Source organism: Cottoperca gobio, chromosome 10, assembly GCF_900634415.1.
Source record: "Cottoperca gobio chromosome 10, fCotGob3.1, whole genome shotgun sequence".
In the NCBI taxonomy this organism is placed as follows: domain Eukaryota; kingdom Metazoa; phylum Chordata; class Actinopteri; order Perciformes; family Bovichtidae; genus Cottoperca; species Cottoperca gobio.
The window spans coordinates 19,077,307-19,101,233 of NC_041364.1; the positions used below are offsets into that span (position 1 = coordinate 19,077,307).

The window sequence follows — 23,927 nt, forward strand, 5'->3', positions numbered from 1 at the left end:
TCCACCAACTTGTGCATTCACAATGTCAGATTTGATGTTGTTCAGTCTCGTTCCAAACTGCGCCCTTGTAAACAGTTTGTTGATTAAGCCTTGATGTTTGTAAATTTGCTTGTGGTGTGTTTCCAACCTGTAATGCAGTATAATGTGCTTAGTGCTACTGAGTGTAAGTGAGTGCTTGGCCATTCCCCAGAGAGTGATAGCAGCTAGATCAGACTAATCTAATATAGCCCCCGAGTCTGGGGAGCCATCCATTGCTTATCAGATCTCTCATTCAATAACAAAGAGCCATGCCAGCTTATGGAGTTTCATGTGGAATATATTCAAGTTTTTTCCTCTGCCTTTGAGGTCTGATTTGTAACTGTGTGTCTGCAACTGTTTGCATTTGTGTTTTGGTTGTGCAGACTCAATGGATGGCTGCTCCACAGACTGTAATGGAAACGGAGAGTGCGTCGCTGGACACTGCCACTGCTTCGCTGGATTCTTGGGTCCTGACTGTGCCAAAGGTAAGAGATGTCTCCACCATCGGCTTGAGAACTGCATTTGCAATTTCCCCCCCAAGCCAATCAGAGCAAACTGGGCTTTTTCAAAAGGGGGGCTTAAAGAGACAGGTGCTAAAACTGAGTGTTTCACACAGAGAGTGAATACAGATATACTCAGACACACCATGAGGATCCATCCGTCCATCGTCTACTGCTTATCTGGGGTCGGGTCACGGGGGCAGCAGCTCCGGTAAGGAACCCCAAACTTCCATTCTCCGGGCCACATCCTCCAGCTCCGACTGGGGGATCCCGAGGCGCTCCTAGTGAGGAGATATAATCTGTCCACCGAGTCCTGGGTCTTACCCGGGGTCTCCTCCCATCTGGACGTGCCTGGAATACCTCCCTAGGGAGGCGCCCAGGTGGCATCCTTACTAGATGCCCGAACCACCTCAACTGGCTCCTTTCAACGCAAAGGAGCAGCGGCTCTACTCCGAGTCTCTCCCGGATGGCTGAGCTTCTCACCCTATCTTTAAGGGAGACGCCAGCCACCCGGCTGCTTGTACCCGGTTTGAGAATGATTTTTTTAAACATTAAAGCATGTGAACATGTTCTATTAGAAACCAGAAATACAAATTTTCAGCCGTTAGTAGGCCGTTGGTTCACTGACAGGTATTTGCAACAGCAGGACTTTGTAGCGTAGAATCCCACCTTTCTTTACCTCAACTGCAGACAGAAACCGGCCCTTATTTAAAACTGGCCGAGATGCATAACTTTATTATTATTGACACTATATTATAGTCAAAGCTGATGTCATTTGTTTTGTTCCGGAAAAGGAGCATGTGATAGGGCCATGACGAACAGTAGTGTGGACGCTAGGCGTAAACTCGGCAAAAGTTCTGCATTTTAAAACTAAACGCATTAGTGTAAATGTAGCCTCAGTATAGTGTACTTTTCCACATCACCAATCCCATTAGTTCACCAACACAATCATGTGTACTCATCACTCTGCTTCGCTGACTTTATCTTCTTCAACAGAAATAGGCTTCACGTTTAAAAATTCCTTCAGCAACTATTTCCCGTCACTTCACTTCCATTCGGCTGTTTTTCAAGTGCTGTTAAGCTACTGTCAATAAAACGTAACACTTCCTGCACATACGTTTCTCATTAAAAGCCTTCTCGGAACTCAGATGCGACTGCAGATGCTAATTAGAAACATTTGCAGGAGGTGTTGATTTTTTTTATTGACAGCAACTTGTGCTATAGGAATTGAGTGTTAGGGCACAGAGAGCTGTGGAATTCTTTGTGTATTGAGAATTAGTTTCTCTCATAGGTTCTGGATCTCCCCTCTCCCTCTCGCTTTCTCATTCTCTCTCTCCCCCTCTGTCCTTCTCTGTAAAATCATTGTAGTTGTATCTGTCTCATTGTGTAGAAACAGCTGATATGATATCACATGCTATGATTTATTTACGTTCATCATTTATTCATTCACTCCTCTCATCCTTGCTCATTTGCCCGCGTTATAATATTCTCCGTTTGAAAAGTTAGACAGCAAGTTTTGGCAAGAGTTGTAAAAAGTGAAGTGTGAATTTATACAGCGTGTTAGATTTAACAAAGGATCAAACAAACACATAACACATGCCCGCACGCATGATCGCACAGGGCCTTCACTGCAAATTATCCCAGAAAAAAGGCATTGGTTCTGGATCCTCTTTCTAATCCATTTGAAGTCAGGAGCTGTCATACCTCCTCCAGCTGCAATGAGGAGACAGGGGGGGGGTGGAGGGAGGAGGTGGGGGGGGGGGGGGGTGTAACTGTCAGTGTGTCATCACACACTCATTTATTCTACCTGGCTGTCATTACATTAGCCACACAGCTCTCCATCTCTGCATGGAGATAGCTCCACTTTCCACCCTCATTCTATAAACCCCTAATGCTCTCTTTCCTAATCTTCCGTTTTCACGATTGTTTTCACGGCCTGTTCAGAGCGAGTGAGGTGACGTTGGGGGGATTTTCTACAATTCCTGGGTTGCTGTGGTAGCCAGGCTCAGGTGGTGCTTGAGTAAATTGAAACAGCGTGAGGGATAAGCTGGAGTGTGTGTGTATACGCGCGTACGAGCGTGTTTGTGCGTGAGTTAGAGAGGGAGACACAGGCTGCTTGAGGATTTGCTGAATCCGCGCACTAGCTGAGATAAGAGAGCGTAGCCCCACTCACGGTAGGTTACTGCGGTCTCCCAGCTAATATACTGCAGCACTCCGTGTGTGTGTGTTTGCATGTGTGTACTACCGAGTACGTGCCTGTAATCTGTGTTTGTCCTGTTGCAGATTCGTGTCCCGTGTTGTGCAGCGGTAACGGCGTGTATGAGAAGGGAAGGTGTGTGTGCCTGGCAGGGTGGAAGGGGGCAGAGTGTAATGTGGAGGAAGGTCAGTGTATCGACCCCACCTGCTCCAACCACGGCTCCTGCATCCAGGGAATCTGCATATGTAGCCCAGCCTACAAGGGGCTTAACTGTGAACAAGGTAAGATGTTTTACACTCTCAAATGTCGAGATACACACTCTATAATGTCACTTCTGCACAACAAAGATGGCTCCACTTACACATATTTAAATGAGTGACCTTGCTATTTTTAAGAGAAGCATCTCATTTCAAGCTGCACCAATCACTATTTTTATATTGACAATGGATCAAATGACTGTGTAATTTGATAGGAGTGCATCATAGACAAATGTCTTAATCTTATTGCAAATAGAAAATTGAGTTGGCTAGATAAAAGGTGCAAGATGACGTTTATGTAGCCTAAAAAATAGGAAATCTATTTCCTTAATTTCTCCAATACCGAGAGTGGAAGCGGTAACATGAGAGCTTATCAATATTACTGTATTTAAATCTCATCCCTCTCCCCAAGGGGGCAATTAATGCAGCTTTAATGGTGAGTTTGAACTTTGAATGGAAATTGATGCGATCAATTTCATATCGATAAATTGCACTTCATCTTCTTGTCGGTGTCACATTGAAATGCACAGAAATCATTCTGCAATCTGAAGAACTTCCTCTTTTAAGTAATTTCCATCAAGGAGAAATGTCCATAAATCTACAGAGAAATCATATAACTTCAGATCTTGCCTCAAATTTACACTTTTTTGCTGTATCAAAAGTAATGTGTGTGATTGTTCTGTACATTCATTACAGTCCAAACAGGAACAGCTGGCAGCTCATTTACTATGACCTTCCCTGACACCATGGCAACATTATACTTCCTCTTTACGTCACCCCCAACCTGTGTGTGTTGGTGGAAAGAAAAAGAAACAGAAAAAAGAAAATAATATTGATGATAATTTGCTTTTTTTGTTTTACAATATACCACACTGCTTTGTGACCGTAATAAAGCACAGAATGCTAAATTAACTGTAAATCCACATTTTACAGCCGGTATTTAAATTTTTATTAAACATGCCCCCGGATCCCATTAGGGGGTTTGCATCTTCACCTTTTTTCACCCCTGATGAGTTTGCACCCCTGACTATATATATTGGTATATTATTGTAGCCAAGACATAAACCTATAAGTATAAAGAGCGAGGAAACGGCCTAGGGTTGAAATGACAAGAATATAAATGATCCAGGTAGCTCAGGAACCTTACAGTAGTACAGGAAAGCAGCCGTAAGCCTTTATCACATCCTACCCTTGCTGCTGTCTATTGTAAAACCACCCAATAAATTAACAATAACAAGCAAACAAAGCCATGATATCTAAAACAATTATGATGTTAGACTTGATGATAACCTGACGGCACAGCTGTCCCAAACACCGCCCTGCTGTTGCCTGCAGAATCTCGGCCTGTAGAGACTGAATCAGGTGTTTGACCTTGAGCGGCGGAGCTGAGCTTGAGCCGAACTCTGCTGAGCTTTGGCTTGAGGCTCAGAGCTGTAATTACACACAGTAGCACTGCGTAGAGCAGACCACCATGACACACACACACACACACACACACACGCACACACACACACACAAACACAAACCAACCCATTTCACCCCTTATCAAAGCCTCAGTTCTAAGTGTCCTATGAAGTGTAATGTTGTGGAACAGATACAGGGATTGTAGCTAGGGTGGTTAACTCCTGGATGGGATGCAAAGAACACTGCTTTCATACTCGGTGAACTGATGATTATAATGAGCCCGGCGCCCCCCTACTCCTCCCACCCCCACCCCCATCCTACCCGTTCACTCCCTCCCCAAACCTCTGACTCATTCTCAATGTTCCTTATGTCCTCTCTTCCTCTGCAGTGGACTGTGCAGACCCCCAGTGTGGCGGGCACGGCGTATGCGTGCGCGGGGAGTGCGTGTGCTCGGCAGGCTGGGCAGGAGTGAGCTGTGATGACCCGTTGCCAGCCTGTCAGGAGCAGTGTTCAGGACATGGCACCTATCTCCCTGAGTCAGACACCTGCGCCTGCCAGCCCAACTGGACGGGACCAGACTGCTACACTGGTAAGACCTGTGAATTATTGTCCACCCACGGAAAAAAACACAGAAAATTGTAACTGCACATCTCTAGTTTGCCAGTGTTCTTGTAGCAAGCATGGTCTTGCCAGTTACTGTTTTGTGGGGATTTGATAGACATGAGAGAGAAATATGGATTGGAGCCACTCTGTGAAATGGGTCTGTGTGTGCGCGCATGCATGTGTGATCGCATGTGTATTTTTGCACTCCCTTCATGCTGGTCGTAAATGAGATTTCCCCTCATGACTCTCTAACGGCAGCACAGCACTCTGGTGCCCCCCTCCCCCCTCCTTCTTGCAATAGCACTCACTTTACTGCACAGTTATATTGTAGCATACATATACTCATGCATACACCCACACACACATATTCCCTTCAGCTAAATGAGGGAAAAAAAGGAGGCTAGAAAAAAATAAAGACCTCTATTCTCACTTTGCTGGAAGGCCTTTGAGAGACTGCTACTCTGAGGAACATTCAGCTTGGCATTTAAAAGCTGGCTGATGTTTATTGCGTACCACTTTACCTGTACGCTACATATAAGTCAGCGTGGGGTTGTTAGATATGGTTGTAAAAGATTCCTTACATCTACACCCACCTGAACTTTCTTTTGCACTCAGTAAACTCCGCCTGCCTAAATAAACAGCTATTCTACACTGGTAGGGAAGAAAAGGCAAGACGTTAGCCATCGTAAAGACAAAAATAAAGCGCTTGTAACCTATTGTCTAATAGGCCTATATAGAATGCAGTACTCTGCGGTACACGTGACAAAGTGTCCTTGTCCTTTAAAGTGTAAACGGACTCTGTTTCCACCACACTAACTTAACTCTGGTGCTGGAAAGGATCTGTCTTACCATGCACACCAATTATTTGCAGGCAATTGGCATTAGCTGCTGCTCTCAGGTGAATGCATGCCCTATTATAGTGATATCGGCGATGATAATGATAGACCGTGGCTGAATATCTGAGATATGAGCGGCCTCTCCCTGCCTGCCGGGCTTTTAATGAAAAAAGACCCGAGCAATTCTACATCCTGGTCTTGTTGAAGCATAGCTAAGCTAATGTAATTCTAATAGAGAGACCTGAAAAACTCTCCAACTTTAATCCACTTTTTCCTCCCTCTCCATGCTATGTATATTTAAATTGAAATAACTTTTTACTGCAGCTGGATAAGTAGTCTTTGTGTGCCTCCAGCACTTTGCTCTCTTTACTGATGGATGAGGCTTTGCTTCTGCAGTGAGAGACAGAGAGAGAGAGATGGTGAGGAGAACAGAGAAGTAGAAGAAATAGACACATTTTTTAAAAAGGGATGTAGCAAGAGAGAGGGAGGGAAAGGGATAGAGAAAGCTGGCAGAGACAAAGATGGAGAGATGAATAAAAAGAAAGGGTATTAACATACCCACCTAATCTGATCAAAATGTCAGAAAAGAATAATAGGGCTGAATTGGAGTCCCTGTAGTTTAAATATGCGGTGCAAATAAGAATCATTTGGCTGTTATTATGAGTCTATTCACTCTTCCTCTCCTTCAGGGAGCTCAGCTATTAGAGGTGGGAAGATTATGTATTGTGAGAAAGTAGACTTTTTGGTCTCTGAGGTTATTCTCTTCCATCGCTAGTCTTTTTTCCCTCACCTATATCCCAATTTTCGCCCCCAATATTGAATAATTTTACTTTTTTCCTCTCTCCATGTGCCCTGTGCCTCTTTTACATTTTTACTTTTCTTCCAACACTCAATTCCTCCATCTGCTCCCCTCCCTCTCATATTCTCTCTTCCTCTCACACTTTTTCTCACGCATATCCCCACCCACCTGTTCGGCAGAGCTGTGCCCGGTGCCATGTGGCAGCCATGGCGTTTGCTCAGAGGGCCAGTGCCAGTGCGAGGAGGGTTGGATTGGCGCTGCGTGCGACCAGAGAGCGTGCCATCCTCGCTGTGAAGAACACGGCCAGTGCCACGACGGGACCTGCATCTGCCAGCCTGGCTGGGAGGGAGAGCACTGTAACATTGGTGAGCTGTGTGTATGTTGGGTGTTGGTGTGTGTGGGAGTGTTTAATTATTCCTTGTGATGTTTTGATTGGTATGATTAATAGGCAAAAAAAAAAAAAGGTGTCACCGTTGTTGCAAATGCATTCTCTTATTCAAGTCTCACTTTTTCCCCCGCACAGTTACCCATGATTTGGACGTCGTTGTGAAAGGTAATTTATTTTTATTTAGGATTAAAATGTCATATTGTGCTCCTCTAACATGATAACAAATGCCAAAAACGTGTGTGTGTGTGTGTGTGTGTGTGTGTGTGTGTGTACATGTGCACGTGGGATACACCTTTTCAGACGGATGCCCAGGGTTGTGCAGCGGGCATGGACGCTGTACCCTGGAGCAGAGCGGCTGGCGCTGCGTCTGCCAGGCTGGATGGAGTGGGCCTGGATGCAGCGTTGTCATGGAAACTGACTGCAGTGATGGAACAGACAACGACGGAGGTGACATTCTAACATCATCTATCATTTTCTATCTCTTTTTCTCTTTTCTTACCTCTTTCATTTCTGTCTTTGTGGCAGATTGTCCATTCCATTACTTCTCCTCTTTTTTCTCCTAGTGAAAAATCTGCCTCATTGTTCCTCCCCTGCATCCCCCTGTGCCGTCCCAATCCTGCGGAGACTCCCGTAGAGTCCCGCTGGTCATCATTATATTGAATATGTATTTGTGTGTGTGCGCGCATTTGTGCGCAGTGTGTGTATGTCTGTTTTTCGTCTCATCACAGCTAAATGTCTAATATGCATACCACCTGCTGGGATAAAAAGGCAATTTTTCTCAAGTCTAAATACAGCAACCCATGCAGAATAGAGTTCTGCATTAACGGTTAGGATATGTTTGGTGACAGGTGAGAGGAGCTGTGTTGTTCTATCCTCAGGTGAAGAGACAAGAAAGGAACATTTCAGCAGTAGCGTGAGCTCTGCTCATTGCAATAATTCTCTCCCCATTTTAGTCCCATCTAAGGCTCCATACATAACACGTTTTGGAGAATATAGCGCAATACTAGCATGTTTTCACCAGTTTGATACATGAAATATCTATTGTGGACATAAAAGTTAAGCCGGTGTTGTAATCCATCTTTGCAAACAACGTAGTGTCTTTTGTTTGGAGGAACAGCTTCCTAGTTCCACGTTTTGTGAGGTGTGGCGTTTGAGTCAGTGCACACAGCAGCGGGAAACCTCAAACACATAACATACTTATTTGTAGTCCTTTTTTCGGCTGCTGAAAGCGGCAATGTAACCTTTTTTCCTTCACATTGTTTACTAAAGCTACATGACTGACAGAGTCAACACTTCACAAAGTCAGTCAGATGGCTGCTCACAACATGAAATACAGGGCCTTACCCTGCCTGGATTATAAACTGTAAGACATACAATACAAAATGTCTTGTAATGCGACTGAATAAAGGAAACCAGTCATAGCAGGACCGAGGCCTACCAGCAGTGTAGGCACTGAGGTTCTCTGTATTGTATTAATGTCAGGGGTGTCCAAACTTTTTTCAGTGAGGGCCACATACAGAAAGATATACGAAGGGCTGGGCCTCATACTTTTGAGGTATATTGCCTAAAAAAAATCAAGGGGGGGGAATGAGGGGAAATGGGGATGGATATATCTCAAGCTTGTTAAACAAATAAGTTATTGGGCTTGTTAACACATCAACTAACATTAGTTAGAACATTTTATCAACTTTAATCGACTGAATGTATTGAAACATTGAGCTTATTAACATGAATACTGTGTAATATATGTTTTAACTCTCCTATAATGGGAACAGCGTTGCACTGAAGGATGCTGCAGGTCAGGAGTAAGTTTGGTGTTTGAGATTTTGGTTCTCAGTCTGCTTTTGTTCAGAGTTCAAATCAAATCAAATCAAATGTATTTGTATAGCCCAATATCACAAATTATACATTTGTCTCAGTGTGCTTTACAGATTGTACAGGTTACAACATCCTCTGTCCTTAGACCCTCGCATCGCACAAGTAAAAACTTCCACAGAGTTCACACAAAATGTTTGCTCACATATTTGAGTGGGGAAGTGCGCAACATTGACGTTGCGTAGTTGTGTCTCAAAGAGACGGAGCTTCACACAGGATGCTTTCATGTGCGCAGTCGGCTCTCAGACAGGAAAGCTTGAAAATATCTGTGGTAAAGTCCTCGTGCTCGAATTATGTTGTGCCCTTTAGACTCCTAAGACCAAGCAGCTCTTCCATAACGCAAAAGTTATCGTCAAAAGCACACGTTTTATCTGACACTTGATGTTTTAAGTTAGCTGTCGAGTCAAAACTGTGTTTCTGTGTTAGAACTAAGAAGTACAAAACATTCAAGTGCAAGTTTCTATCTGGGCCTTATTCTATTATACTTTTAGAATTAGCTGCGGGCCAATTAAAAATGGACCGAGGGCCGCAGTTGGCCCGCGGGCCGTAGTTTGGACACCCCTGGTTTATGTCATTGTTCTGATTATTTTTTGTTATGAATGGATGTTTCATCCGTGGTGTTTTAGAAATAAAGCACTGTGCATCTAATACATGTACACATTGTTTATGAGCGTATTAACTGTTAATTCAGTCACACCTTAAACACATTGAAAACTGGCTCTTTTTAAAGGGGCATTCCACTGATTGTTGTCAGTGTAGCCTGTGCAAAACAGTTGTATAATGTCTTCTGTGGGTCCGCTGACAAGTCTGAAAAAAACCCTAATAATGTCATCAGTGTTATTTTTTAAAGGAGTGATTTGAATGAAGGAAATATATTTGCAGAGAGTTAGATGAGAAAATTTATACAATCAATTATTTGCCCGTTCGATATAAGGAACAGCAACTTCCTGGAGTCTTGTCGTCCCCGTGAGGTTGCAAGATTCCAGGAAGGCTCTGCACCTGGCCGAGAAGTAGTCATACAACACCCAAAAAACCACACATTGCTGTTGCGGTATTTGTATGGATTAAACAAATGAGATTTTAATCAGTGAGCTTTGAAGGTCCTTGGAGGCAGAGTTTATTACTTCTGAACAGATCTAATTAACCATTTCCCCCTGAATCAGGTCTTTAGGCTGAGCTAAGATAACTGGCTGCTGGCTATAGCCTTAGATCGAAGGACGGATATAATGGCAATATCGATCTTCTCATCATCTCATCTAACTCTCTGCAAGAAAACAATTAAGCTTATTGCCCAAAATGTCTGACTTATACTTTAAAAGTCTTGGGCATTGCCAGGTGATTTTGGGAAGTGTAGGACCCTGTGTTTATGGAGCTTGACCCATATTTGGACTGAAAGTCAGGATACTTCAGCCTCTGCTGCTTTGAATATGACCATTCCTGTTTATATATATATATATATATATATATATATATATATATATATATATATATATATATATATATATATATATATATATATATATTATATATATATTTTAATTGAAATCTGTCTCTTGCAAATCCCACACATTATGGAAGTGCAATACTAAATTGCTGGACTGCACAGTATGTGTTGACTTGATTTAAAATCACCTTTTTCTTTCTCTGTACGAGCAGGGATGTAGAGGTGAGTGAGTGAGTGGGTGGAGGAAGGGACAGGTTTCTCTCTGCATTACAGTAAATTGCACTATATGCAAAAAGCAATATAAGGACTGCAGGACATTATATGGCATTATAATGCCGTATGAATATTGATGAGGTGCCTGTACTGTAGGTATCAAACTGTTGAGTTGAGGCATGATTATGCTGGAGAAAGACTCACTAACAAAGCCTTATGGAAACCACTTACACTTCTCTTATCTTTCTATCCTTGCACCTCTCTGCACAGCTTGAGATACCATAATTTTCTACTGCACAATTCAGCCATCTCCCTAAATTGGGAGATATACCATAGGCTCTCATAGCCTTCTCTCGCAGCAATCTTTTTGTCTGTGAAGATAGACAGAGATGGAAAGATGCTATCTCAAGTAATCAGAGAATAAAGAGGAACTTTGAAAACAGAGTTTCAATTATTCCGCCTGGATGGGAGAGAGGAGCGCATGTATTGTTCTTCCTCTTGGAGGAAAAAAAACATACTTTTCTTTCTCCACACACTAGGCACTGAAATCATACATATTTATATGTAATGCATATGTTCAAAATTTACATTTTATTATCCGCTTCATTGTGCATAATGGTAAACAACAATGCATGCATAATAAGCAACAAACATGTGTAAAGACACACAATGATACCAGAATTTCAATTAATAGTGTGCTTTCAAGTTGGAGTAGTGACTCTTATGGAAGTCAACCATTGTAGTAGGCTACCTTTGTAGGAGGAGGTTATAATAGAATATTGTTGGCCTTTCGCTCTCTGCTCTGCGGTCAGATGCATTTAAATGTCAACACTGCTTCCTGCCTTTTCAGAAACAGACTTGAAATAGGAAACACAAATGCCATCGTGGCTCCTATTACCTGCTGCCTCGGTTTGTTTCTGGGGCTCATTGTTTACTCAGGATTTTATAGATCACATTCCAATAATGCAGGTCTGATTTATAACAAAAGAGTCTATAATTGTACACTGATGGCGCTCTAATGAATCACATTTGATTGACACTCGTGATAATGCTTGGTCATGCACAGTTCATTGTTGTAGATTAGTTTCTAGTTATTTCATGGCAGGTCTATGGTTTTATGGTTTTCCATGTCTTGCCACTGCAGATATATACAGTACCTTGGCCTTTAGAATAGAAATGTGTTCTCAGCACTTTAGTCACTTAAATCTATTAAAGCCTTTATAAAGTACGCACAATAAAGATGTTAATGTCTCGCCTATATTGACTGTGCAAATTGAAGTACCTCCTCAGCAACCAACTCCTCACATAACACTGTTTGTGTGAGTGTTTTTTTAAGTGTTTTATTTTATGCATTTTTTAAATTCCTGTCCATTTCAGATGGCCTCATGGACTGTGTGGACCCAGACTGTTGCGAGCAGCTGAGTTGCGGCTCCGACCCTCTGTGTCACGGCTCGGCCGACCCCTTGGCCCTGTTGCAGCAGAGCCCGCTGACCCCCACCGCACCCCCCTTGCCCACTGGCACACACACTCACAGCTTCTACCGCCGCATACGCTTCCTCCTTGGCAAAGCGGCCACACACACTCTCCCTGGAGACGTGCCCTTTGATACCAGGTATGCGCTTGTGCACTCTTTGTTTGCCTGGATGTATTTGTTTTGTCCGCGTCCTTGAGTTGCCTTCCTATATAGTATGGGAAGAGATGAGCACTATATAATGCAGTAAATACATCTGTATTAATCCATTGAATTGTCCATTTTCCCATTATTTATGTAACGAGAGCGTGTGTGTTTGCATGTAAATGAGGCTTTTCCCGTGTTTATACGCCTGTGCACACATCTTAGTGATCGTTGTTCCCATGGAGATTAGCAGTCACACAGCAGTGCAACTGCATTAGAGTATTTGTTTGTTACATATTCATGTGTCATTCAGTTATCAAGTCATGACGGTGTCTCCACTCATTTTTCAGTGGCATCTCACCGGCAAGATGATGACCTAGAAAGTTTGGTTGGAGAAACAACCAGGGATGCCTCTGTGAAAAATGGCGAAGTGCATTTTTTTCCCCAACTGGCTCACTTGTCGAATAAACAAATACATTAATTATGTGGCAGGTTTTTCAGAGGGGAAATCGATGCCATCTTTCAGGACAGGGGTAACAAACAGGGCAACGGAGAAACCTCACCATCCTTCATTTATCCCTCTTCTGGAGTAACAGATCCATCAATGCGTGTGTGTGTGTGTGTGTGTGTTTGCATAGTCTGTCTTCATTTGAACGGTTTAGCGATTATTCTAGATTTAAGCAGTGTATTTCACACCATACCTGCAAAATCAAGATGAATATTTCAAAATAGTCTATTTAAAGAACAACACAATGTTCGCACGCATCTTCTGCTGCAGGAAATATAATGTCACTGTAATATAAACATGATGTGGACGTTTTGTTTTTTATATGACAGGGTGTTGAAAGGTTTTACTGTGAGTGAAGCTATATTTACGATCGTTGTATCCTGGCAATCTCTGGCAGATTTCTCCGTGCTAAAGGAGGGAATTGTACTGAGCAGAATGAATGCTGTTGCTTTTTCTTCATGCACAAGGTCGTTTGGCACAATATGCCTCTCTACAAACAATCATTATGTTCTCCATTGTAAACCAGTCTCCTCTCCCTTTCTTTGTGTATCTCTCTCTCCCTCTCTGCTTCCATTGTTTCTCCAGTCGGGTAGCTGTGATTCGAGGCAGAGTCGCGTTGCAGGACGGCTCTCCTCTGGTTGGAGTCAACATCACCTTCCCACAGCACCCAGAGTATGGTTACACTATCAGCAGGCAGGATGGAAGGTAGAGAAATCCACGTTACAACATCAGCAAAATCCACTCTTTTTCATTCCCCTAGTTCTCCAATCTTATTCTGTCTTCCTGTCATTTCACTTTAGTTTTGACCTGGTGACCTTGGGCGCGATGTCTATGACTCTGATGTTCCAGCGCCCACCCTTCCTGCCACAGACCCGCACCATCTGGACGCCAAATAACAACTTCCTGGTTCTGAATCAGGTGACCATGTCCAGGGAGGAAGCTCAACCTCCTAAATGTGACATCAGGAGTGTTTTGAGTCCCTACCCGCTGGTCCTGCCCTACCCGCTTCCCAGATACACAGGAGCATGTGCAGAGAAGGGGCCAGCAGTACCAGAGCTACAGGTACAAAACTACATAACTACAATCATAGCTAGTGGAAAGAATATTTCTAAAACTCTTATGTAACAAAAAAGTAGTTCAAGACAGTTCTAGAAGGAGGCTTGACTTTATTTTAAAAAGTTAATATGCATGGTTAGCGACTCTACAGCTTCCAGACCGTGGACACAGCTCTGGAAATGTACTTGGGTCTTGAGGTGTTGCAGCGTTTATTCATCGACAAACTGAAACTATACTGTACATTTACTACCACTCGACAACTTTACTTTTCATTTCTTCTCTGCTCCGATCGCCAACACCTGTCAGCTCTGAGCTCATCCATCCAGCCACACTTCTCTTATACCCTCTTCCATACAAACCTTTTTATGTGAATTATCTAATTAGAAAAGCTGGATGGAAGAGACAACTCCAGCGTAACTTTCTGCGGAGCTGTCAAACACATTGCTGCAGCCAAAGGGAAGACTCACCGCTATAAATAAAGAGACCCATTATCAGCTCTTCTCTGCCATCATCTTGCTTCAGAAGCAGTAAAACTATCTCATATGAGCTGAAGGAGAACAACCTGCCCCACAGCAGTCTGATAGAAACTCTTTTCCATGCTTTTTCCCCTGACATTGGAACCTAGTGCTCAGGTAAACACTTTACATACCCAGCTGATGGAAACGCACCTTATGTACTTTCTATTTGTTGCCACATTTGTAGAATTGGTTTTAGATTTTCTGGAATCCAACGATTATGCAAAATGATTACGTTCAGCTGAAATGATCGCGATTGGGCCATAATGTAATGATTACGACAGGCCTGTACAATCAGAACATCGATATGAAATGTAACAATGCATTGCCTCATGTCGACAGAAGACGAGCAGTAAGAACTCAATTTGTTACAGCTGAGCAACAAACCAACCTGGTCTCACAGGATTTTGCAAATTTAGCTCGATTTGCATCATGCAAATAAGGAATGAGCAAAATGCAAATTTGTACTTCATCTATATACTTCCCCACCACAAAAGCAAATGAGGTGGCTGAAAGTCAGGTGTGGAGGTCAGACTGGTGATTATACATTTACCCTCCGACGTGACTCCAAAGATTTTCTTCTTTTTTTTTTTTCAGTAACCAAAACCTCACTCTGACCTCATTTCAGTTCCACATTACATTTCTACATTTCTGGATACACAGAGAATTGTTTCCTTGTTACCTGGGCACCTGATAAACTGCAGAAATATATAGTTATATTCAATATCTGCTATGGTCACACAACCCTTTTGTGGCCGAGGGAAGGGATGTTTTTGCATCTAAATGTTACCATTCATATCCACAACACATCATCTGTGCAAGCATATTTTCTGAAATCAGATGAGATGAACAGATTGTCAAAATGAAGGAACATTTTATCCTCCTGACAAATAACACCTCAGACAGGACAAACAGGCGGCAAGTAAATTGAAAGAACAGTACTTGGTATTCTAGGTGAGCTTAGTAGCACCCCCCGTGTTCACCTGTGTTAGGAAATTGAATCAAAGCCTTTAGACTTTAGATGGAAATGTGTCTGAGATAGCCCCGTCTTGCAGGTAATTTGATTTAAGGTAATAACTGATTAAAACAGTATCTGATTAAGCCAAGAGAAATATTGTAGCGGTTGAATGAATGTTTGCTGCAGCAGCTGATTTATTGTGTATCAGAGATATTTGCTTGGCTTTTTATCTGCTAGGATGTAAGGATGTAGGATATATGAGCATTTTCTTAACGGTACAGACACTTCCATAAAAAATGATACTTTAAGAAATAAATGTTATGTCCTCCATGAAACTGTTCTTCATGATTTTATGGCTATTATTGTAACACATATTTGTTGTACTCTCTGCACCTCACCGTGTGAGCTATTTCTTCTTGTACCTGCCAAAAGCCCTCATTACGTTAGCTCATTATACATGTACAAAGTAATAGCCTCTTCTTTCTTATATTATTCTCTCGTTTCTTCTCTTTCCACCTGCGTTTGTCACTCTGCTCCCTATCTTGTTCTCCCTAGGCAGTGCAGGAAGAAGTTTCAATCCCTGGAGCCTTTTTGAAGCTGGACTATTTGAGCACCCGTGCTGCAGGCTACCTCTCTCTGCTGAGAATCCTCCTCACACCTCCCTTCCTGTTGTCCCCCATCTCCCCACTGGGCGGTCTGTCCAAGGTGCATGTCCGTGCGTCGGTCCAGGGAAGGTTGTTCCAGCGCTGGTACCCCGCGGGGCCTGGCCTGGTCCACAGGCTCGTCTGGAACAAGACTGATGTTTATGGCCAGGAGGTCTGGGGCCTCACTCATGCCACTGGTAGGTAGAAAATAAAATACAAAAGGCCTTTTTTATCTTGAATAAGAGAAGAATAGGAAAACATCTGGGGCGTCTTGGTGGTGTCAGGTTTTAAGACACTGACCATGTGTATTAAACTCAACGTTGTCATCCATCCACACGTTCTGTCATCTCTCGTGTTCATACTTCTGTTTGTGTACAGATCAAACAAACAAGACATAACTTGTTAATTGGTTATTAGTGATCTTTAGAGGCGTAAATGGGCATATTTGCAAACTTTGAAGAGAGACAGGCCAGCTGTTTCCCCCTGTTTGCGATCTTTATGTGGGTGCTGAATCTCTAATTTTATAGATAATTGCTTGGTTTCTCTATTCTCTCTCTATTTTTGGTTGAATATCTTCCTATTAATAATACTGTTAGTAACATTTGAAAATAACTCATGTGCTGTCATGTGCAATCTCCTTAAGAATACATTTATTAATCAGAGCGCTAACGTAAGAACGTAGCACTGTCAGAGCACTAAATATATTTTGAATTTATGAGAGATTCGCTGTCAGCACGGGGCGGCGCGTAGAAACAGCTGTTTGTGGCTCGCATCTCTCTCACTCTCATTGACTGCTCCCTGTCGGTGTCAGTGGATGGGGGGGCGGGGAGAGAATGAGGGACAAAAGTTCTATTTACAACCACGAAACGCAAGCAGGCTAAGAAACCCTGTCTGTCTTTCTTTCTGTCTGCCTGTCTGTCTGTCTGTTTCAGTACTGTAAACAGCGGCGGCCCTGCACACAACAAACAGCAGCAATCAATGAGAAAAAAAACTAAACATGATTTGACTTGACCAATCAGATTTGACTGTAAATTCGAGGTCACCCCTAATCAACAAGAAAAAAACCAAATGGGCATACATCCCAAAATATTGAACTCTTCCCTAAAACAAGGCTGAAGTGTCCAAGTAAGAATGAATTTACACAGCCTGGTCTCATTGGAATAGTCTTTCCAGACACATTATTATACAGTAAAATGCTTTCCCTTCAGATCAGGTGCTGACTGAGTAAATAAATAGAAAAGAGGGAACATCACTTTTCATCCCTTTTTGAAATAAAATGTTTGATCAACTGTGTCTAAATCTGAAATCCAACAACACCCGAGCAGAAATTGAATCATTAGTGCTGCGGCTGCCACAGAAGCCGACGGAAGTCGTCCTTTAAATGATTGAACATTCAGTAGGTAATTAACTCATTGTAAATGGGCAGTCTCATGTTGGGAAATGAGATATAATAAGTAGTTATTGCAATGTCTAGGTCTAGTGTGGCCACTGCAGAGTTACCAGAGTGCAAGGAAGGGTCCACTACAGTTCAAATATCATTCATCAGGAAATGTAGAACATGTAATAAATGCATTGGCAATTGGTTCGGCTGTACCACCTTTCCAAGACCTTCAGACAGCAGAGAAGACTGGAGCTCTTTGTTGAGGAGAGAGAATGAAAAGGTGGACTGCTCGATAAATATACTGTACAGTAAAGATATCATCTGCAGTGGCAGGGAAAAAGCCTTCTTGACAGTTTTGACAGAATTGGCTCTATATAGAAAGAGTGTGCATTTGCAGAATACAAATTTGTGGATGGAAAGATTTTATGAGCGTGGCCCATTGCCTCTGTCTCCCCAATGTCCTCTGTCACCAGTGCACACAAAGATATACTGTATATATAACTGTTCATTATGGCAAAACACAGCTTCTAAAGAGGCCATCAAGGCTTAAACTTTGGAACTTTCTATAGGTTATTTGAGAGATAATGTTTCCGCTCCCTGTGTTCACCACTTTCTCTTGTGGAGGGTTGTAGACAAACAGTGGAGTTGAGAGAGAGAGAGAGGGAGAGAGAGAGAGAGAGAGAGAGAGAGAGAGAGAGAGAGAGAGAGAGAGAGAGATTTCTATAAGCACTGAGATATCGCAGGCATACCAGAAGCTTTGTCCACTCGAGTGTATGGTCTCGTACAAAGATTGCATCTCTCCATCCCTCGGCTTTCTCTCTCCTCCTGATCCAACCCCTCCTCTCCTTATCTGTTAGAGCTGCATTTCATCTGCTTGAGCTCTCTCCTGATCTTTTACCTTTTCTCAACTCTTATGAAACTGTTTTTTTATTTTTTATTTGCCCTGCTTTGCTGAACCCCCCCTCCCTCCTCCCTCCCTTCCTCCCTCCCTTCCTCCCTCCCTGCCCTTCTTACCCCCTTCCCTCGCCGCCTATCTTCCTCTACCCTCACAGCGTTTCCTGTGTTTTTGTCCTCTTCTGAACTCTCTTTTCTTCTCTTCCCTGCTTGTTATTTCCTCCATTCTCTCTGATCTCCCCTGTTGCTTCTGTCCCGTCTTCCCTTGCCCTCCCTTGTTCTCTCTTCTCAGCCCATGTTTCCCCCTGATCCTTCCTTCTGTATAGTTCCTGGCATATGCAGGATACGTGATTTGTGCAACAGCTTACACATTAATGTTTAGAAGCCTCGACTGACAGATGTGCATTCTCTTAAGCAAGGAAATAATATTACGGCAGGATAAATATAAGATATTTCTTTTGATGGTGGGTTTATTGTTGTTCTGTGCGAACAAGAGGAAACCGAGGATTTATTTTTCATGAACCCAGCAGTGCCCAGATCGAGTGTGCCCTGCCCATTGAGAGCATGCCTAACGCACTTTTGGTAATAATATGTGGCCAGGCTTCTTAGGCACACCTGTGGCACACTTGGGCACGAGGAGGGATCAGAAAGAATACATTATCAGTGGGTGCATTAAGAGGCTGTGATGTCATGGGCAATAATATTTACTGCTTTCAGTTTGGGAATCCTGTGGAGAGTGTTCCTTTGTGTTGTCTGGGACGTGCAGACTTTCAAATATGAACCCAACAGCTCATAGATAATATAGATATATATAGATATTTATTTAATAGAGATATATTAGAAGGAATATATATAAGATAATAATATAATAGGAATAATATAAGATATATCATATAACATATAGATAATATATAGATAGATATAGATATATATGATATTAATATAATATATATATATATAATATAAATAGTAATATAAATATATATATATATATTATATATATATATATATTATATATATATACATATATAGATTATATTATATATATGTATATTATATATAATATCTAATATATATATCTATTATATATATATCTTATTATCTATATATATATATATTATCTATATTCTATTATATATATATATATATATATATATATCTATATCTTATATATTATATATATAAGAGGCATGGATTTACTTTTGTGATCACGTTGATCTGATGGTCACCAGGTTTTCTGTGCGTAATAGTTTTATTTTGTCATCAAATACAATTTAAATACCACAGTAGTGCCACAAACTAAATGAAAGTAGAATTGAATATGTTTTTTGCATATTTGTTTTTATTTTTATAATTTAAAGTTAAATTATTGCCACATAAATGTGATCCTGGTTATGATTCACAAATACAACAAACTTTCATTCCTGTGAACACAGCTATAAAACAATCTCTATCATGTGGCTCATCACAGCCACATGTCTGCCTGTATTATAATTAAAAACAACTCTGTTTTTACTCCGGTTACACTGTTTTGAATGGAGACATTGGATGAAGACTGGAAGAAAGATACCCTTCCTGAGGGAGTTATTAGTGGAAAAATAAGTTTTAAGTGTTAAACAGCTTTTCATGGAACTGTATGAATTTGTTCTACTCCAGCACGCCTGTTGATTTGCAAGAAACTGCAGAATAATTAATCAAAACAAGAAGTTTGATGTGCACAAAAGCACAGCGGTTTCTGTGGTTATTTTGCAACAGTCTAATGCCTGTTTTACAAAAGCAGCTGGTCTGTGCAACATCACTGACTCCAGTTAGAGACTGCAGATGGAACAGATAACTTCTGCCTTCAGATGGCTGTAAAGAAAGTTACAAAAGTAAAGGAATGGCCTTCAGTCCAGGCCACTTGCTGTCTTTTATATGACTTAGCGGCTTAGAAGCACTCATTAATCACTATTCTGCCTCGTAAGCTGGTTCACCAAAACATGTTCACCGAAGAAAGTGATCAAAGTATATTGTGCAGCCCTAATGTGCAGAGGCAGCCTCACTCGCACTACAGGAAGCTGTGTCCCTGTTTCCCATAGAACCTATTTTAGGTGAAGAAATATGCTATTTTATGGTTTTCTCTGCGCTGTTATTTTGCTACGGCCAGTTAATGTTGAGCAGCTCCTCTAAACTTTTAGCTGAGGTGAAAGCACACAGTCACATCCGTATCCTTTAGTAGAAAAGCAGTTTATCCTTCAAATGTACCATATCCTTTACCGTATATTAGAGGCTGCAGCCCCTTCAAGCCCTCCTCCCACAACGACACAGACATCCAGAGACACACACATCCGCCAACACGCGTGTGCGTCCACACACACTCTCCTTGTGTTCACACAGGAGATCATGCTCTGTTTGCTGGGGTGAACACATTGCCTGAGGGCTTCAGCAGAGGGGAATGAAAGCTTTCACCTGTGAGATATTGAGTGTGCTTTTTAGGTACTAAAGTGTGCCTGCTTGTTGTTTGTGAGAGAGTGTGTCATTTCCTGTAATATAGCTACAGTAATATTGGTTGTGAAGCAGTTCTCAAAACACTGACACTTTCCCTTTGAGATTGCTTCGCCCGTTTTGTCCTGGAAAAGCCTTGTTCCTCAAATGAAATCAGTTTCATTGTAGTTTTTTTCTCTTCTAAAAACAAGGACAATGTCCCTGCTGACGGCAATGTATTTATGGCAACTTTTGATGCATTTTCATAAGGATGGATTGGTTTCCAGGTTATGGAACCGGTTTTTCAAGGGGGGTGCAATGTGACTTTTAAGGGGTCATAAATGACACAATATGTTACATTTTAAGACACGTGCATTTTACATCAACATACTGCAGATTTACACTCAGTGCCTCTCGCTTTTGTTTCTGTCCTTCAAAAAACTCAAGATCACAAGCCTATCAGAGCTTAAGACGCACAACATTGAAACAGATGAACCTTTTGAGTAAACTTAAGCGGTAGTTCCTGGACTAAGAACTTTTGTTCAACACTATTATTTTTCTCTTGTGTCTCAGTGTCCCAAATTACCCATTATTTTCCCTCCCCAATCACTTTATCAATTTTACCATTGAGGTGGAGATTTAAGTTGGCCCCGTGTGCCTGCCGAGAGTTTCTCTTAAAGTGAATCTCCTGAGTTTGTACATAGTGTGAGCGCCCCTACTTACGTATTCCACCATCTCTACTGGTCTTTACGCCGCCTTTACTCCCCAGTTTCCCTTGGGTGCCCATCAATTCACAAGCATGTCGATTTACAATGAAGCAAAGTTAAGAGAGATCATTGCCAGCAGTGATTGACAGCGACAACGCCTCTCCCACCATGTTTGTCAGACGTGTACAGCTGCCCTCACTGTAGCGTATATCATTATCTTCATTTAAGAGATGTTGTATCATTTTAAATTGTCACCGCATTGAACTCCCACCGCTTTAATTATACAGTGCGTTAAAAGAGTGTTTTTATTTATACATTACCTTGAAAACAAAGGTGTGCAAAATATTTAAGAGACGGATATAATGTATCTCAAATAAATGAGCATCTCTCTACATCGCCTGATAGAGAGCGGAGAAAATGCAGCGAGAGAAGAAACTGCCTCAGGAAAGATGTGATGACTTTTTACTTTTAAGTCAACTCTTACAGTGAAAGTCACTTTAAATGAAAGCCTCGCTCAGCAGCCATCTAAAACTCTGCATGTGTTATGAATACATGCTTTCACTTAAAGCAGCACTAATCTAATATCTTTATTCAAAATAATGCCCAACGTGTTACTACAAGTGTTATTACAAAAAGGGGCACGGAGAATAACATTTGAGTGTCTTTCAGCTCATTATTTTGGTCAGCAAAGTTTTCTCCAGATTCAGCAGTTTTCAGTGTAAAAGCTGTGATGAGAAACAAAATGATCAAGTAGCGTGTGAACGAGCATTTAGCTGCTAAAGAGCCGGATATTTGGCAACCAAAAGAAGAGTGAGCATTGGACCTTGGCTCCAAACATGACACGAAATAAATGTTTCCTCGATATGTTGGATGTGTAAGTGGCCAAAAATCAATTAATGCAGATTCAAACAATAGTAATACCACAGTATAGAAATAGCATAACCATTTTACTAAAGCAAAGTAGAGAAGTATTGTGAGTTAAATATTTATGGCTGGTTGAGGCATGAAGCATCTAATGAGCTAATCATGTGTTTTGGTTGTAAAATATTTATCCGCAAAATAATTAAAGCTCTCAAATGAATGTAGTGGTGCAGTAAAAATAGAAAGTAGCTCTGAAAATCACAAATGACTATGTGCACGTGTTTCGTCCCGTATGTGTATGTGTGTGTGTGTGATTGTGTGTTTCACACAATCACAGGACATGTTGGGTAGTATGTTTGTGTGTTTACATGTTTTCATTCGCTCCCACGGCTTTGTCACCTGTTGCCTTTAAACGTATTCCAAGCCTGAAGTGGGTCAATTACTGTCGAAACATGTTTAATGCTGCCGAGCCAAAAAAAAGCTGCTGCCGGTTGTTAGTTGTAGTGGAAAGCTGCACAGCGTATCATTACAACTAAGAGGCCAAGCAGCTAATTCTAGTGCTCCTTCATGAAGACTGGCTCCTCCTGATTACGCCTCCACTTCTCACTGATCTCTCTCAAACACACACACTGATGAGGTCTCGCCACAGGCCTTTCATCTGTCTCAACACTCAATACAGTATAGTTTTGAGAGAAATGGGGAATGCCTTAAGTCTGGCTGTCAAGTTCTGTACAAATCCCACCACATAAAATCGTTTGGCTGAACATACTGCGGTGTTAGACACAGCAGGTCCACAGCACGTAGTTACTACTGTGAATAACATCAAGCCCTCTTATGCGTGTTTGCATTTCAGTATCTGTCGGCTACGAGTATGAGTCGTGTCCGGGCGTTATCCAATGGGAGAGGAGGACCGCTCTGATGCAGGGATTTGAACTGGTCCCCTCAAACCTGGGAGGGTGGTCTCTGGACAAACACCACGCCCTCAACATACGCAGCGGTGAGAACCAATGATACACATCTGTCCTTATTTTCAAATGCACAAACTGAATCAAATTTAATTTTGGTTATTTTCTTCGGAAAACAGTGAAGTTCTGCTTCAGGTCAATGTCACTTGCTTTTGGCCATAACTGAAGAATTTATATGCTAATTATGACCATTTGAACTGCAACTTGACTGGCATTCAACCTCGAGGTGGTAATTCTGTTTCTACACAACTCGTGCCCACTAAAAACTAAGGACAGGATCACAACAAAGGATTATCATTATGTTAAATAGCCAAAACTGTTCAAAGTTTGGCAAAAAGTATTCCTGCAGGATATCATCACCTCTAATAAAAAGCAGATTGAGGAAAATGTGTTTTCAGAGCATTGAAGATATTTATTGCATTCCTCCCTCCCCAGGAATCCTTCACAAGGGAAACGGGGAGAACGTCTTCCTCTCCCAGCAGCCTCCTGTCATCAGCACTGTGATGGGGAATGGGTTTTACCGGAGCGTCCCTTGCAGTCCAAGCTGCAGCGGCGCCGCTCGGGACATGATGCTGTTTGCTCCTGTAGCACTGGCCAGCGGTCCTGACGGTTCGCTCTACGTGGGGGACTTCAACTTCATCCGCAGGGTCCATCCTGATGGATACACCAGAACCATACTGGAACTCAAGTGAGAGTCATGAACTCGTTGGGTATGCATGTGGTGAGAGGAGACGGATCCTGATAGGGATCTCTCACAGTGGGATTTTGAGTCCCAATTAGAACAGAATTAGCTGGGCTGATATGGGTTAGTATGACATTAGCTCTA

At 42.0% G+C, this 23,927-nt stretch overlaps 1 protein-coding gene across 1 annotated transcript in view; it reads left to right on the plus strand.

Annotated features, from left to right (window-relative positions):
• The window catches only part of tenm1 (teneurin transmembrane protein 1), a 180,377-nt gene that overhangs the window by 98,691 nt on the left and 57,759 nt on the right, over positions 1-23,927 (plus strand). Inside the window, exons 9-20 of the mRNA XM_029440996.1 lie at positions 402-503; positions 2,802-2,996; positions 4,765-4,965; positions 6,794-6,979; positions 7,138-7,167; positions 7,303-7,449; positions 11,912-12,146; positions 13,243-13,362; positions 13,458-13,719; positions 15,742-16,027; positions 22,990-23,133; positions 23,537-23,789. Coding sequence (XP_029296856.1) covers positions 402-503; positions 2,802-2,996; positions 4,765-4,965; positions 6,794-6,979; positions 7,138-7,167; positions 7,303-7,449; positions 11,912-12,146; positions 13,243-13,362; positions 13,458-13,719; positions 15,742-16,027; positions 22,990-23,133; positions 23,537-23,789 — 2,161 coding nt within the window. The remainder of the gene's footprint in view (positions 1-401; positions 504-2,801; positions 2,997-4,764; positions 4,966-6,793; positions 6,980-7,137; positions 7,168-7,302; positions 7,450-11,911; positions 12,147-13,242; positions 13,363-13,457; positions 13,720-15,741; positions 16,028-22,989; positions 23,134-23,536; positions 23,790-23,927) is intronic.